General features: G+C 35.4%; 1 protein-coding gene across 1 annotated transcript; it reads left to right on the top strand.

The window, feature by feature from the left end:
- Positions 1–7,391: 7,391 nt before the first annotated feature.
- Positions 7,392–14,372, top strand: LOC124943793 (subtilisin-like protease SBT4.6). Its single transcript, XM_047484265.1, has 6 exons — positions 7,392–8,103; positions 11,972–12,218; positions 12,297–12,736; positions 13,150–13,391; positions 13,524–13,740; positions 13,834–14,372. Exons 1-6 carry the CDS (start codon positions 7,392–7,394, stop codon positions 14,370–14,372), a joined length of 2,397 nt encoding a protein of 798 aa, XP_047340221.1.
- Positions 14,373–18,230: the final 3,858 nt, after the last annotated feature.

Here is an 18,230-nt window from a genome sequence, read left to right as displayed (position 1 = left end):
AGGGTGGGTTAAAGTAAAAAAGAACGTTTTTTTTTTTGATAAAACGGGTAAATAAAAGTAAATTTTACCATTTTTTAATAATTAAATAAATAAATTAGTGGATTTTATTGAATTTTTTTTAATAATTAAGGGGTAATGTCACATTTTAACCGTAAAAAATAAAATAAAATAAAATTTGGGTAAACTCATATATTCGTCCCAGCGCCAGACGTTCTTCAAGATTGGAGGGAGCAATTATCAACAAACGATTTTCTCAATTCTAGTGATCTCCCGTTGTAGTTTAGGATTCAATTCTAGTGATCTCCCATTGTAGTTTGGGATTCAATTCTAGTGAGGGATTAAAGATGATTTGGTTTACATATTTAGCTGGAGGGGAGATTTATTAGTGAAGTGTCGTTAGTTTGGATCTTATCTAAGCATCCTCCATTGTTTCTAAAAATGTAGCTTGGTTCTAAAATTTGGATTAATTATTGTTTTTCATAGGGGGATAGAGGACTCCTCCATTTTTTCAATCCAATAAAAATCAACTAATTCCATTAATAATTGAAATATTTAGAGCCATTTGAAGAAGTTATAAGTGCTCTTCCTACCTAAATTCTAGAATTTCAACACCAAATCAAGAACAAAGTTATTTGAAGGTCGAAGATTCCAGTGACCCTCCGTGGTGGTTCCATTTGTCGGTCTGATGGGTGAAATAGCCTATGGTGGGAAACCCGTTTTGGGGCCGCATATTGCTTCTTTAGCATACAAATCCGCATCAATAGACGCATAAGCTGCTTCCTTAGAGTTCTATTCTTTCAGAGCCAATCCCAAAGAAGACAAAGAAAAAGGGTCTTGTCGATTCTCAAATTCGAAATTTGAAATTTTTTTCTTCTCTTGTGTCAATTGAACGTTTATCTGAAAAATTAAAAACAAAAATATAGTCAATTTTGTGTTTCTTTCTACATTCCGGACATCATACATGTATTAGGTTTCCTGGATTTTGTGTTTTACAAAAAAATATTGCGTTTAGATTAAATTTCAAAGAATGGCCATCGGGGACCTTTTTGTTAAAAATGCATAATAACAATATTATACTCAAAATTTTGTATTTTTGAGTCGGTCGTTCAAAACGCTAAAATTCTAAGTATTTTTAAAAATAGCGTTTGTATAACTCCAAATAGGCCAAAAATGACTGTTTTGCGAATTAATAATTAATTTTAAATATTACGGTCTAACAATCATGTATGATCATCATGCTAAACTGAGTATATTTATTCTAATTATTTGTGAGTAAAAATAGAGTATATACAAAATACCTTTCTTGGACAGAGTTTGGAAAAAAGAGTCTCGTTAGTAAAACGTGTGTCCAAGTTTGAACAAATAGACACCACCTTTACAAACCCAAGTAATTAAATAAAAGGGGATAGAGAAATACAACTCAATGTGTTGTATTCTTATCTAAACTTCTTACTTGTGGCCGCTTGTTAGAAGAACTTGAGTGTGAATTGTATGTAAGTTCTGGTATGACACCTATAAGACAAAATCAAATGTGAGAAAACATGATTTAACAATTTTAGCTACATATGTTAACTGTAAACGATGAATGGGTTGTGTCATAATCCAATGAGGGATCTAAATTTTTGGATGCATCCTTGAATGAATACCCATCGGATGATATCTTTATAAGGAACGATATATTGAAATTTACAATTGATCATGTATGGGATCATTGTAAAATGCTGCTATCACTGATTCTTTTAAGCAAACAAATGTCAAACGATATCTTAGCATACCTATCCGATGGTAATACAATATTAATAAACCCACATCTTGTCAAGCATAAACACACATAGTGATTCATGTGAATCATCTTTCGTGTCATCTCCCTCTTTAGGAATTTTTAACAAGAAGAAATTTCATGTAAACTCATCAACCGAAAGGGCGATTAGATGAAGGGTTATGTTTTTATACAAGTAAACTTATCAATCAAGCGAGTGATTGGACAAGTTTCAAATCAGGTTTACAATCAATTATGTGATCAAGTCCATGTGAGGATAACTGATGAGGTGCATCTGTGTTAAAAGGAATAACAAACTAAAGACATTAATCAAGTGAGTGATCAAATTTAGTCAATCAAATGAGTGATTTATGATTATGGATTAGAGTGATGATCGTATAGTAAGACTTTTTGTGAGTGACATTAACCACTCACTTGCCCGATTCTATGAGGAATCAAATCATAATATCCTATGAGTGATGGATAATCACTCACTTTTCTGATCCAAGGAAGGATTACAATGATTAGGATTTTCAAATGGGTTAGGATAACAAACTAAGTACGGTCCTATAGGGATCTAGAGTATTGATTCAAGAAATGAATTAACTACGATCATGTGGGGATCAATAGTAGATAGTTGTAAGGAAATACAAACCAACTACGATCTTATGGAGATCTAGAGTAGATGGTTGTGTTTTAAGAAATAAACTAACTATGGTCCTATAGGGATCTAAAGTAGATAGTTGTGAAGAATACGATCATATGGGGTATCTAGAATATAATTCTGTGATTCAAGAAATGAACTAACTATGGTCTTGTGGGGATCTAGAGTAGATAATTGTAAAACAAATGCAAACCAACTATGATCTTTTGGGGATATAGAGTAGAGGATTGTGCTTCTAAATGATTAGAAATGTGAAATACACTACGATCATATGGGGATCCTGAATAGAGAATTGCATCTCTTCTAGAATAAATGGAAAACTATACGATCATATGGGGATCCCGAGTAGTGGGTTGTGCTTCTAGATGATGAAAAAAGCGAGTTGCACTGCAAACATATGGGGGATCATCAGAAGAGAGTTGCATCTCTTATACAGAAAAAGACAAACCGCACTATGATCCTAAGAAGAGCGAACTACACTACGATCCTATGGGGGTGCTAAGTAGAGAGTTGCATCTTTAATATAATAAAAGGCAAATCGCACTACGATCCTATGAGGGATCTTGGGTAGAGATTTGCATCTTTGATAAAATAAAAGGCAAGCCACACTAAGATCATATGGGGATCTTGAGTAGTGGAATAGTTGTCTATCAAGTTAACATGATCAGATATGATATCGCGGTTAACTAGAACAATTGTCTATCGATCAAGCAAGTGATCAGGAAGGAAATTGTGAGAACTAGAAAAGTTTCTTATCGATCAAATGAGTGATCAGATAGAGGAATCATGAAAATTGGAACAATTGCCTATCGATCAAGTGAGTGATTATATAGGGAATCGTGTGAACTGGAATATTTTTCTATCGATCAAGCGAGTGATTAGATAGAGGAATCACATAAACTGGAATAGATGCAAATCGATCAAGTGAGTGATCAGATAGGGAATTATGGGAACTAGAATAATTGTTTATCGATCAAGCGAGTGATAAAGAGGGAAATGTGGGAACTCGAACAGTTGCCTATGGATTAAGCGAGTGATCAGATAGAGGAATCGCGTAAACTGAAACAATTGCCTTTCGATTAAGCGAGTGATCGGATAAAGGAATTGAAAATTTTGGAACAATCGCCTATTGATCAAGTGATCGGATAGATTGTTGTATTACTCCTGGCTGTTACAACGTTTACAAATAAATGGAAGATCTGCATTAATGAGGAAAACGGCAGATTTGCAATGATGAAGAAAACAAAATATTTGCAATAATGAGGAAAATAGAATATTTTCAATAAATTTCATTAAATTAGAAAATTAAGAGTTTTTTTTATTTAGTATAAATAAAGTGTATGTTACTCTTATTAAAGGAAGAAAAATAAAAGAGAGATAACAACTCTTGTAATTATTTTTTTAAGATTTTATAGAAATTTCTCAAAGTTTTGTGAGTGATTCTCTTCCTGGGCCAACATTTGGTATCAGAGCATCAGGTGAATGCCCAAAATCATCCGGTGGGATCAAATGTCGAAGGGTGCAGGATCATCAGGGGCGCAGTAAAACAATGGCATATTCCACTATCCGCAGCTAACACACACGAACTACATCAGTTGGGTGATACGTGTACAGGCTATGATGGAGGACCAAGGAGTATGGGAGGCAGTCGAGTCAGTAGAAGGCACAAAGATTGATGTTCAACTTGATAAGAAGGCGAGGTCACATCTTCTGCAAGCATTTCCGGAGGATCTTCTAATGCAGGTGGCAAATAAGAAGACAACGAAGGAAGTGTGGGATTGTCTCAAGACGAGGTTCGTCGGCGCAGACCGAGTGAAGAATGCACGATTGCAGACATTGAAGAGTGAGTTTGATAGGATGCATATGAACGACAGTGAGTCGCTCGATCAATATGCTGGTCGACTCACATCCATATCAGTCAGGTACTCAAGCCTTGGAGAAACACTAAATGATATTGCGATAGTAAAGAAGCTATTCGACACCGTGCTAGAAAGGTTTATCAGTGTGGTAGCCGGCATCGAGCAATTTTACAACCTCGAGACATTTGAGGAAGCTGTTGGAAGGCTGAAGGTCTTCGAGGAACGTACGCGCAAGAAAAACACAAACTTTGGAGGAAACGAAGGACAAGTGCTACTCACTCAGGAGGAGTGGAAGACACGGTTTAAAAAGGACGAGGAAGACTCATTGAACTAGTGGAAAAAGGATTCCACAGATAGTGGGACCCGTGGTCAAGGAGGTAGAACCCGAGGTAGAGGCCAAGGGAGAGGAGGCCGAGGAGCACCATCTCGGAAAGACAAAGAAGGTGGTTCAGGTGGTCGAGGAGCTCCTCGAGACAAGCGTCACATTCGTTGTTTTAATTGCAACGAGATGGGACATTACTCAACACAATGTCGAGCAAAGAAGAACGAGGTATCACACCTTACCCACGCAGACAACGTCGAACCAGCATTACTTATGGCAATCTCGGAGGAGATTCCTCCAATCAATGTTGCCATGCTGAATGAAATGAAGCTGACTCCAGAAATTCTAGAAGCTAAGAACGATGAGACATCAAGAGATGCTTGGTTCTTGGACAACGGCGCTAGCAATCACATGACTGGCGATAAAGAGAAGTTCTTTGAACTAGACGAGGCAGTCACTGGAAAGGTGAAGTTCGGAAATGGTTCCACGGTACAAATTTGTGGTAAAGGTTCTATCATGTTCGAATGCAAAAATGGCGACTAGTGGCTTCTCGAGGGAGTTTTTTTCATTCCTTCTTTAAAAAGTAATCTAGTGAGTCTCGGGCAACTTACCGAGACAGGTCACAGGGTGGTGATGGATGGAGAATATCTTGAAGTCTTTGCTAAGAACCCTTCATGCCTTATCATGAAAGTGAGACGAACGCATAATCGACTATATCAAATTTGCTTGAAATTAGCAAAAACGGTTTATCTTTTAGCTAATCTTGAAGATCCAGCATGGTTATGGCACGCTCGTCTCGGTCATGTTAACTTCCAAGCACTAAAGTCCCTCATAAATAAGGGAATGGCTGCTGGTGTTCCAAAAATTTCTCCTCCAAAACAACTTTGTCGAACATGCCTAGTTGCAAAACAAACGAGACAACCGTTTGCGTTAGAAGCCATGTTTCGAGCGAAAAAGCCACTCGAATTGTTGCACATTGACTTATGTGGGCCAATCACGCCATCAACCCCAGGAGGAAATCGATACTTCATGCTGATTGTTGATGATAATTCCAGGTGGATGTGGTTCCATATGTTGAAAACAAAGGACGAAGCATGCTCTTCGTTTAAGAAGACAAAGAAATTGGTCGAGAATGTGACCGGACTTCGAATCAAAGTCCTTCGTTCAGATAGAGGAGGTGAATTCTTCTCGAGGGAATTTAGAGAGATGTGTGAAGAAGCAGGGATAGAGCGACAATTCACAGCACCATACTCTCCTCAACAAAATGGTGTGGTGGAGAGGCGTAATCGAACAGTGATGGCCATGGCTAGGTCGTTGCTCAAAAGCATGGAAGTCCCGAGCAAGTATTGGGGGGAGGCAGTTCGTCATGCAGTCTATCTTCTCAATCGGGTTCCAACCAAAGATGTTCGAGACAAAACTCCATTTGAGATGTGGACTGGAATGAGGCCACACCTAGCGCACCTTCGTGTTTTTGGGTGTACTGCGCATGCCAAGGTGACCACTCCCTATCTAAAAAAGTTAGATGACAGAAGTCAGTCGTTTGTCTATTTAGGTGTCGAAGAAGGAAGTAAGGCACACAGGTTGCTCGAACCACAAAATGACAAGATCCATGTGATTCGTGACGTTGTGTTCGAAGAAAGTGCAGCATGGGATTGGCAAAATGAAAAGAGTGATCAACCCTTCAAAGTTTACGAAGAGGTTAATCACGAGCATGTTGGAATTCGAACGATCCCATTTGAGAGTGGATCGACAAGAGGACAGTATACTTCAGAAATGTTCCAAGAGGATGTCTCGAATCCTCCACAGCTCGAGCAAGTGACTGAACAAACAGACCAAGGCGATGGTTTACCCACTCCATGGTCAGGTGGACACATTGGGAGTGATAAAGGACCTGTTCGATACAAGAACATGACCGATATCTTGGAAGAAACACCTCGAGTGACACTTGATTTTGAAGACTTGATGTTAGCATAGACGGAGGAACCTTCTTGCTACAATGAAGCGGTTGGACAACCACAATGGGAAGAAGCAATGACTAAAGAAATTGAAGCCATCGAGAAGAATGAGACGTGGTCTCTCGTCCCATTGCCAGTCGGACACAAGGTAATTGGACTCAAATGGGTATTTAAGCTCAAGAAAAACTCAGATAGTGAGGTGATCCAACACAAAGCTCGTTTAGTTGCAAAGAGATGTGTGCAATGACAAGGCATTGACTTCGAAGAAACCTTCGCTCCAGTTGCTCGAATGGACACAATTCGAGTCATTCTTGCATTGGCAGCCAATTGTGGTTGGAAAATTTATCATCTCGATGTAAAGTCAGCTTTTCTCAATGGAGAACTGGAAGAGGAAGTGTACGTAACTCAACCGGAAGGATTCAAGGCAACAGGGAAGGAGAATATGGTGCTTAAATTAAAAAAGGCATTGTATGGCCTAAGGCAAGCTCCTCGTGCGTGGAATCTAAAGTTGGACAAAAGTTTGAAGAAAATGGGCTTCGAAAAGTGTACACAGGAGCAAGCGTAGTACACAAGAGGCAACGGTAATACCCGAATTATTGTTGGTATTTACGTGGATGATCTTATTTTAACAGGTGGAGATCCAAAGGGTGTCAAACTTTTCAAAAAGCAGATAATGGGGGAGTTCGAGATGAGTGATCTTGGATTGCTTTCATACTACCTTGGAATCGAGGTAGATCAGTTCGAAGGAGGTGTATCGATCAAGTAGACAACATATGCCAAAAAGGTGCTGAACCAATTTGGAATGCTTGATTGTAACTCAACAAAGGCACCAATGGAGCATAGGGCTCAACTCTATAAGGATTCCGAAGGACAACCGATTGATGCAACTGAATATCGAAGAGTCATTGGTTGTCTGCGATATCTCCTTCATACAAGACCAGATCTTTCTTATGTTGTTGGTGTTGTCAGTAGATTCATGGAGAGGCCAACTGAGATACATCACAAGGCAGTGAAGCAGGTGCTTCGATACCTTCAAGGCACTATACACTTAGGTCTAGTGTTTCGAAAAGGAGGCGGTGACGAGGAAATAGTGGGTTACTCTGATAGTGATCTCGCAGGTGACCTAGATGACCGGAAAAGTACGGGGGGCATGGCGTTCTACATTAACGATAGTCTTGTTTCGTGGAACTCCCAGAAACAGAAAACAGTGGCATTATCCTCATGTGAAGCAGAGTTCATGGCTGCAGCAGCGGCAGCGTGTCAAGCACTTTGGTTGAAATCATTGTTGTTTGAACTAAGTGGTTCGAAATCTAAGGTAGTGAAGCTCTACGTTGACAACAAGTCTGCACTTGCACTCATGAAAAACCCAGTTTTTCATGGTCGTAGCAAACACATCGACACAAAATATCATTTCATTCGAGAGTGTGTTGAAGGAAGTCAAATCAAAGTAGAATTTGTTCGAACGGATGAACAGAAGGCCGACATACTTACGAAAGCTTTGCCAGCATCAAAACTGGTGATGATGCGACACCTGATTGATATTCGTGATCTCGAACCACGCCAGGACTAAGGGGGAGAATGTTGTATTACTCCTGGCTGTTACAACGTTTACAAATAAATGGAAGATCTGCATTAATGAGGAAAACGGAAGATTTGCAAAGATGAAGAAAACAAAATATTTGCAATAATGAGGAAAATAGAATATTTTCAATAAATTTCATTAAATTAGAAAATTAAGAGTTTTTTTTATTTAGTATAAATAAAGTGTATGTTACTCTTATTAGAGGAAGAAAAATAAAAGAGAGATAACAACTCTTGTAATTGTTTTTTTAAGATTTTATAGAAATTTCTCAAAGTTTTGTGAATGATTATCTTCCTGGGCCAACATAAAGGAATCGCAGAAACTTGAACAATTGATTATCGATCAAGTGAGTGATCAGATAGAGGAATCGCGGAAACAAGAATAGTTTCTTATCAATCAAGTGAGTGATTAGATAGAAGAATCGCAAAAAAACTAGAACAATTTCCTATCGATTAAGCAAGTGATCAAATAGGGTTCGTGAGAACTAGAACAATTTCATATCAATAAAGCAATCGGTTAAATAGGGAATCACAAAAAAAATATAATCACCTAGTAGCAGAGTCTAGAATTTACATTGTGAATTTATGAGTGGATATTAAACACTCGCTTTCTTATCTAATGAGAAGTCAAAGCATGAGAATTTCGCAAAGGTTGGTTGCATGAACATCCACCGGATAATTCAAGATGAGACAGAACAAACAATACCTCGTCAATTCTACAAAAGATCAACGAGGTCTAAGAAACACACATTTTTTTAAGTGGTCCTTGGGGATTTTTATTCAAATCTGGTAGAGGCCTGATGTATGACTTTAGAATGGAGGTAAACGTTTCCTATCTTGTATGAACTAAGACTTGTAATGGACGAGTGACTTCGTATGAGAAAGCTAAGTTTATGCTCCTTGAAATTGCAAGGAAGTTGCAACCTAATGCTTGAGTGTTAGGTCTTAGGCGATGGGTTTGAAAAGTTACCATGGAATTTTGAAAAAAATGTCCCTAGTATAAATTATAGTATTTTAAATTTCCAATGTATGAAAACCATAGCTGGCTCGAAACCAAAATGTTTCATTGCATTTTCTAGCTCATGGATAGGACCACTGAATGCATGCTTTTAAAAAATTCCCATAGTATAAACTATGGTGTTTGTATTTTTCGTGATGCAGAAATGCATGGTTATCTATGGGCTAAATTAATGTATGCTCAAAAATGCCTCTAATAAAGATTATTGTATTTTTCTTGATCTTGATCTCATCGTTGTGTGTTAGCTCTAAATCGAAACATCTTTAGCATTTAAAGACTCCTGAAAAAGTTCTAGACTATTTTAGAGGAAGTTAATTTTAACTTGCTGTAAGCACTAAAAATAAACACTCCAATTTATAATATTAAAATAATTATTTTGAATTATTTTTAAATAAAGAATATTAAAATAATTAACCCCATGGCCAAAAACCTATTTAAAACAATTAATTATAATTAATTATTGTGCTAATTAATCAAATTAATTAGAAATTAGGGTCAAAATAAAAAATAAAATTATTTGGGATAAACGTTATACTCATATTATCTTAAAAATATTTTAGAAAAATTAAAAGACAAAAATAAATAATTTTGATGAATTGTTGTATCTATTTCATCTAAAAAGAATTATTTATTTAAATCCTAAAAATATATAAAAAAAAACTTGTTAAAATATTTTCCATATTTATTTTAATATTTTGTGTATTTAAAAAGATCAAAATTAAAACCGAAAAGGGCGAAAAAAAAATTAATTTCAAATAAACCCTTAAGGTTTTAAATAAAAACAAATATCCTAATTAATCCTAATTAACCCTTAGCACAATAATTAATCCTAATTAATTATTTTAAATAGGTTTTTGATCATGGGGTTAATTATTGTGATTTGTAATCTTATTTATTTAAAAATAATTTAAAATAATTATTTTAATATTATAAATTAAAGTATTAATTTTTATTGTTTGTAACCTAAATAATGAGATATTCTCAAACGAATCTCAAACGAATGCAAAACAATAAAGGAAAATGAAATTTATTCTCTTATTTTTATTTTGTTTTATTATTATAAATAACAAAATTAGACATTATTTACTTACAGAGTAAGAATTCCCGTGAAATTCAAGAATAAAAATATCAAATAATTCTTATTATATTTTTGTTTAACATTTATTTAGTAATTACAAAATTACATTTTAAACAATTATTATATATTATTAATATTTAAAAACTAAATTTAAAATGACAATTTTATCTAAAAAAAAATATATTTGAAACTAATATTATATTTATAATACTTATTTCTTGAATTAATTTTTTTAATTTATCACAAAAAAAAAAGTGGACGTAATCCAATAATTCAAAATGCCTTGATTAAAAAAAAGTGAAAAGTTACCTGAAGAAGTAACATAAATGGAAAATAATTAAAGAAAAATGATATGTGTAATATCTCAAACAGATTGGGTAGAAGATCCACTGCACAAGGTAGTTTAAAATCAAATTAAATTGTGGGACAAATTTGCACATTTATTTTTATAAAATCTCTATATTGGTTTATTTATAAAATATTGATTACTAAAGAAATTTTTAATTATATAGAAAGATAAATTCCTTGTTTAATTTATACCATTGTGGTTTAAAAAAAATCCTAAAATAATAATTTACTTTAATTTATTTAATTAATTTGGAAAATAAGTAAATGTATTAGTATATATATATTGATTAGGAGTTTTCTAATCAAAGAAAAATCATTATTATAAAATTTAAATTTAATTTTTTTTAGTAATATCATTAATTATTAATAATTTTTATTTTATTATTATTAGTAAAATCATCTTGTAATAAAAAAATAAAAGTATATGCAATTGTTTCCATAAAAGGATTAGTTGTCCATTATTTAAATGATTTAAAGTAAATTGACATTATATATCTTGAAACTTATAAAAGAAGGATTTTTATCATGCGGAGATCAACTGAGTATTTGTTTTACATTATTAAAACACTTATTATTTTTTCATTGATCGATACATCTTTTGAATCTACCGAGGAGCAAAGAAATGTATACATTCCTCTTTGTTTCTTTCATATATTATCGTGGATTTAAATTAATATATGATTTGTATATTTTTTATTACAAAAATGATAAGATTTTCTTTTAATTTTGTAGGTACACATCATTTATATGGGAAGCCTTCCAGAAGGAGAATACTTAGCCCGTTCCAACCATATTAACATGCTCCAAGATATAGGTCATAACAAAATGTATGTAATTAATTTATTGTGTTGTTATTTTTTCATAATGTGTACTATATTAGTGTGATAGTGTGCTAATTGAAATTATTTTTTTTATATATATTTAAGAATTGAGATGTTTTGATTTGTTTGACAATTTTTTAAGAATGTTATTAAGTAAATACTTTTAGATATAATCAATTATTTTATATAATAAACAAAAGAAATATTTATTAATTATATTATAATCCTAAGAAAAAGGTATGTAAGCTCATATATCTTACCCAGATAGATAAATCTTTGTTGGGTTTATAAATATGCCTATAAAACATTAATTTTAATGAAATTTAACTCACATGTCGCCTTTATATATAACATTGTAACAGGACTGCGGAAAAAACATTAATAAGAAGTTATACGAGAAGTTTTAATGGTTTTGTTGCGAATCTCAATTCACGTGAAGTATTAAAGTTGAAAGGTGTATATTTTATAATTGAGAAAATAATATAAATATTTAAATGATATTATATATCTATATACATGTATCAACTTATTTACCTTATAACATTTTATTTCTATCATACATACAGCTACAAAAGGGGTTGTATCTGTTTTCAAAAGACAACAATTGCAACTTCAAACCACAAGATCCTGGGATTATATTGGTTTGTCACTAAATGTTTCGCGAAATCCAATTATTGAGAGTGATATTATAATTGGACACTTTGACGGCGGTGTAATACCAGAGTCACATAGTTTTTCGGATCACGGTTTAAGCCATGTACCTACAAAATGGAAAGGTGTCTGTGATGGTGGAAAAGACTTCGTCTGTAACAGGTACTCTCTACGTACTTTTCTTTAGTTAAATATAAGGTTTTGTAATCATGAATTGATTGTTTTTTTTGTGTGATATAGAAAGATAATTGGAGCGAGGGGCTACGACATATATGATAAGTCCGCAAGGGATAATAATAATGGACATGGAACTCACACGGCCTCTACAGCTGTGGGGAGGGTACTGGAAAACACTAGTTTTTTTGGGATAGCAAACGGAACTGCTAGAGGAGGAGTCCCATCGGCAAGGATTGCTGTGTATAAAGTGTGTGCAGCCTTTTGTTTTAATGATTATGTGTTGGCTGCCTTTGATGATGCAATTGCAGACAACGTTGACATCATTACCATCTCTCTTAATATTAAAGTTAGAAACCTAAAATTGAGCAGTGATGCGTTTTCTATTGGATCATTTCATGCAATAGAAAAAGGTATTTTAACTGTACATATTGCGGGAAATAATGGAAATTTCGGGTTCGCAACGACAGACAGCTTTGCGCCATGGGTTTTCACAGTAGCCGCAAGTACCGACAGAACAATAAAAAACAAGCTCATCCTTGGAAATGGTCACACACTCGTAGTAAGTATTATTGTAATGTGTTATATTTTAGTTAAATAAATAATATTAATATATTTTCATGATTGATTGATCGATCGATTCAGAGTACTACCGTGAATGCTTTTGAAATGCGAAACAACACAAATTTGTTGTATGGAAGAAGTGTCGGCCTTAGATGCAATAAATCAAGTGCCATGTAATTTTTCACCCAAAATATTTAATTATTAATATTGCACCCTTCTTGATATAAATATATAAATGCTTCTTTCTTAAATCTTGATAATAGGCAATGCATGCCCGATTGTGTAGATCCTCACTTGGTGAAGGGAAAAATCATAATATGTGATTCTTTGGACATATCTGTTATTTCAACTGCAGAAAGTGTCGGTGCAAGCGGAGTTGTTCTTCGAACAAATGAAACATCAGAATATGGTCCAATTGTAGCTCTACCCACTGCGATATTGAATGACTCTGACTTTCTTGATCTTACATCTTACCTCAATTCCAAAACGGTGCACTTGGGACGCATAACGAAGAGTGAGATTGTTGAGAATAATACTCCTTTAATCGCTTCTTATTCGAGCAGAGGACCTAACAGAATTTTTCCACAAATTTTGAAGGTATATAATTATACAAGAATGGATCTAGTTTGTTTGTTATCACTTGTTGATCACATAACAATTCAACTGTCATTAGTTTTATTGTGCATCTAACTAATCATATATATAATATTGTTCTTCTATACCTTACAGCCAGATATAACCGCACCGGGCACATATATTTTAGCGGCATTTCTTCAATCATCGAATCCTTCATCCACATCAGATTCTAAAACATTCAAGACTAATTACACCTTCATGACTGGAACTTCCATGGCGTGTCCACATGTTGCTGGTGTAGTAGCTTATGTGAAATCAAAACATCCTGATTGGTCTTTTTCCGCCATCAAATCTTCACTCATGACTTCTGGTAAATAATTTAAATTTAATTTGCATTTAACAAATATTAAAATGATTAATGATTGGTCATGTCTATTTGATTGAATGACTTGTTAATTTGTAGCTTGGAATATGAATTCAAATTACAATTTGGACAATGAACTTGGTCACGGAGCAGGGCACGTTGATCCAGTGAAAGCTCTAAATTCTGGCCTTGTGTATGAGACATCTATAGACAACTATTTCAAAATGTTTTGTAGTCTCGGCTCAGAAGGTGATAAATTGATAAAAATGCTCAAAGGAAAAAATAAGTGTACAAAGGGGATTACAACATCATCTCCAAAAGATCTCAATTACCCAACAATGACTACATCGGTGCATAAGAACTCGAATTTCACCGTTACATTCTTGAGAGTTGTGACAAATGTTGGAAATAGTAACTCTACATATTACGCCGAAACCGTTACGGGTGATAGCATGGTCCATATTAGTGTTGAGCCAAGCATCCTCTCTTTTGTTAATCTGAAAGAGAAGAAATCTTTTTTGGTGACCGTTAGTGGAAAGTGGTTAAACCAAAATCATATTTCATGTTCTTTAACCTGGTCTGACGGTACTCATAGAGTTAGAAGCCCAATTCTCTTGTACGAGTCATCATTGATTTGATTTATGTAAACGGATATATTGTTCAGATAACTTGAATAAAATTCTTAATGAAAAGATTTAAGATATGTTTCGATTTAACATCTTAGTCTTAACCAAAATCATATTTCATGTTATTAAATAGTTTGATATCATAGAGTTAGAAGCTCAATTATCTTGAATGAGCCATCACTGGGTTGATTTGGTAAGAATATAGAGAAAAAGATTGTATTAAATAATTGATAATACAAAATTATAATATATATATATATATGATTTATCTTAGCGCCCAAGTTATGGCAACATTTAGATGAGTTGGGCCACATAATATATTCTAACACCCTCCTCAAATTCAAGGTGATAGAGTAGAGATCAACTTGAGTTTGCTCAATAACATGTAAAAATGATCATGCAAGAGAGACTTCGTGAAGACATCTACAGTCTAGTGTTCGGTAGACACGTACCATAATTGTATAGTACCAGTACTAACATGTTGTCGTACAAAGTGGCAATCAATCTCGATGTGTTTAGTGCGCTCATGAAACACATCATTCCGAGAAATGTGAATAGCACTTTGACTATCACAATGAAGATCGATGGATGGCGGTTGAGTAACGTCAAGATCTGAAAGAAGTCGTCGAATCCAAAGAAGCTCAGAAGTAGAATCAACAAGCGCACGATACTCTAACTCAGCGCTGGAACGGGAAACAACAGTTTGTTTTTTGCTTCGCTAGGAAACAAGAGAATCACCCAAGAAAAACAATAACTTGTGATGGAGCGTCGATTAGTGGGATCGCATGACCAGTGAGTAGCAATGATGAATCAACGGAGAAATGAAGATTATGTAAGAGAGTGCTCTTAATATAGCGGAGAATACGTAACACAACAGAGTGATGAGCTGTATGAGGACTAATCATGAATTGACTAACTATGTGAACTGCATGAGCTATGTCAAGGCGAGTAACAGTTAGATATATTAGAGAGCCACTAACTGATGATAGAGTGTGGGGTCTTTAAGAGGGGTTCCATCGAGAGGAGTAAGACGACAATCTGCCTCAAGTGGAGTCGAGGTAATTTTGCTATCAGTTAAACCAGCACGGGAGATGAAGTCTGAAGCATACTTCTCCTGAGACAAGTAGATACCATCTACTGCGTCGGAAATATCAAGACCTAGAAATAACGTAGCTTACCAAGACTCTTCATATCAAAATGTTAATGAAGATAGATCTACAAATTAGATATACTAGAGCATCATCACCATATCATCAACATATAAGAATTGAATAATAAATCCAGATGAAGAGCGATGAATGAATAAAGCATAGTCATAGGGAGAGACAGTAAACCCATATTGAATAAGTGTTGAGCTGAACTTGGCAAACCAAACTCGTGGTGCTTGTTTCAGACCATAAAGAGCACGACGTAACTTACATACCTTCCCTGAAATGTCTGAACCTGGTGGTGAACTCATATAAACCTCCTCAGAAAGATCTCCATGAAGAAAAACATTTTTTACATCCAACTGGTGAAGAGACCATCAACCAACAGCAGCAATATCCAAAAGACAATGAACAAAAGTCAAACGGGCAACAGAAGCAAAAGTCTCTTCATATTCAATGTCATACTCCTGTAAGAAACCTCTGGCCACAAGACGAGCTTTGTAGCGCTCAACAGATCCATCAAAATTTGTTTCGATCTTGTAAATTTATTTGCAACTAATAGATTTCTTGCCAAATGGTAGATCAACGATATCCCCAAGTCTCAGTCTTCTCAAGAGCATGTAGTTCTCTGACATGGCCTCACGTCACAATGGATCACAATTTACCTCACGAAAGGTCTTAGGCTCATGGTTAGCTAGAATGGTAGAAAAGAAATGGTAATCTTGAAGATTATGAGGAAGACAATGTACCCGGGTAGAATGTCGACCAGTGGCAGCAAGGACCTGAGGTATTTTATCAGGTATTTGTTCAGAATACGCAGGTGGGTCAGGTACTTGTTTAAGGGATCCAGGTGTTGGGGAGAAACGACAATGTCAACAAAAATTTTTGTGATCTCAGGACCTGTAAAAGAAGGGGATGGATCTAAAACAAAAATGGGGAATCAGTCTGAAAAGGATTGGCAAACTTGGACTCAGAATATCTTATGTTCCCAAAAGGTGACATGACGAGAAACAAGAATCCTATTTGACACAGGATCCCAACAACGATAGCCCTTATGCTCTACCTCATATCCCAAAAAATAACACAGACGATTCTGAGGCTCCAACTTGTTTCGTTCATGCGGGGGGAGGTGGACAAAACTGACACAACTAAATGGTCGAAAATGGAGTAATCTGGTGGCTGACCAAAGAATTTTGGTAAGGAGTGACATCCTAATGTACAGAAGATGGCATTCGATTGATTGTATAGACAGTAGTAAGGGCAGCTTCTCCCAAAACCGATCTAGACATGAAGTAGAAAGAAGCATGGCACGAATAGTATCTAGAATGTGTCTATGTTTACGTTCAGTCCTACCATTTTGTTGTGAGGTGTAAGGACATGAGCGCTGAATAACAGTACCCTGGGAAGAAAGAAAACTGAGAAAGGTAGAATCGTTGTATTCTAGAGCATTGTCGGTACGATGTGTTTTAATATGGCATGAGAATTGTGTTTGAATCATTTTTGCAAAAATTGAATAAGTAGAGGCAAGTTCAAAACGATTTTTCAAAAAATAAATCCAAATAAAACGTGAATAATCATCAACAAATATCACAAAATATCAATAACCATGAAATGTACCAATATGGGAGGGCCCTCAAATATCTGAGTGAATTAGCGAAAAAGGTTTATCAGCAATGTAATGATTATTCAAAAAAGAAAGTGTTGGTTGTTTGCCAAGCTTACAATGCACACAATCAAATGACTCAAATTGAATAGGACCCAAAAAAACCTTTAGCAACAAGAGACCGGAGTTTATTTAATGAAGAATGTCCGAGATAAGATGCCACTAATAAATGGAGGAAGGAGAAACGACAACAGAAATTGAAGGAAGAGGTTGAAGGGAAGAAAGCTCAAACAGGTGACTCGTCCCAAGAATCCGACATGTATGTGAATCTAGAACATGTACACCAGAAGATGTAGAAGTAACAATAAGTCCCTACTCAACCAACTGACCAACATAAACAAAGTTTAATGTTAAACGGGGAATGTGGTAGATAACTTGGAGAGATGGTGAAGTGGCATGACCTTATGTGTGATGCGCATAGTTGCACCATTTGTTGTGTGAATGGGAGGTGAGGTGGTGAGAGGTTTTAGGGAATACAACAGATTAATGTTAGATGTCATATGGTTATAACAAACAGAGTCTATGAACCATGGTTGATTACCTGATGTGGTGGCTAATGTAGGATTGACAGATAAAACCTGAGTGAACAGTTTATAAATATCCATAAGGGTGGGAGTAGTGGACTGAGGCGAGTGCAAATCATTTGTGGCGGCGGCTACGGGGGAGGAAGAGCCAACTGAAGAAGATGAATGACTTAGTTTTGGGCATTTCTGAAGGACATGACCCTTTTGATGGCAATAACGACACTCAATGTTGGGGCAATGAGTGTACACATGATCAGCATTCGGACAACGACAACATCTAGCAGACTTATCTGATCGAATATCTTTCTGCGCATTCTTACGAGGAAACACAGGTAGAGAAGATGAAACAGCCATAACAGAATCAGTAGTATGAGATCGAAGTATGACAAGACAAGTAGCCTCAAAAGAGATCTCCTTCATAGTTATGTCTAACGAAGGCAATAGATGACGATGAAGCAATGATCCACAAACAGACTCGTACTCAGGCCAAGCTTCGACTACCCTTAAGTGTTTCTCATTAATTTATATGGAAAGC

This window comes from Impatiens glandulifera, chromosome 6, assembly GCF_907164915.1.
Source record: "Impatiens glandulifera chromosome 6, dImpGla2.1, whole genome shotgun sequence".
Lineage (NCBI taxonomy): Eukaryota > Viridiplantae > Streptophyta > Magnoliopsida > Ericales > Balsaminaceae > Impatiens > Impatiens glandulifera.
Note: the sequence above shows the minus strand (reverse complement) of the source record. Positions and strands in the feature narration are given on the sequence as shown.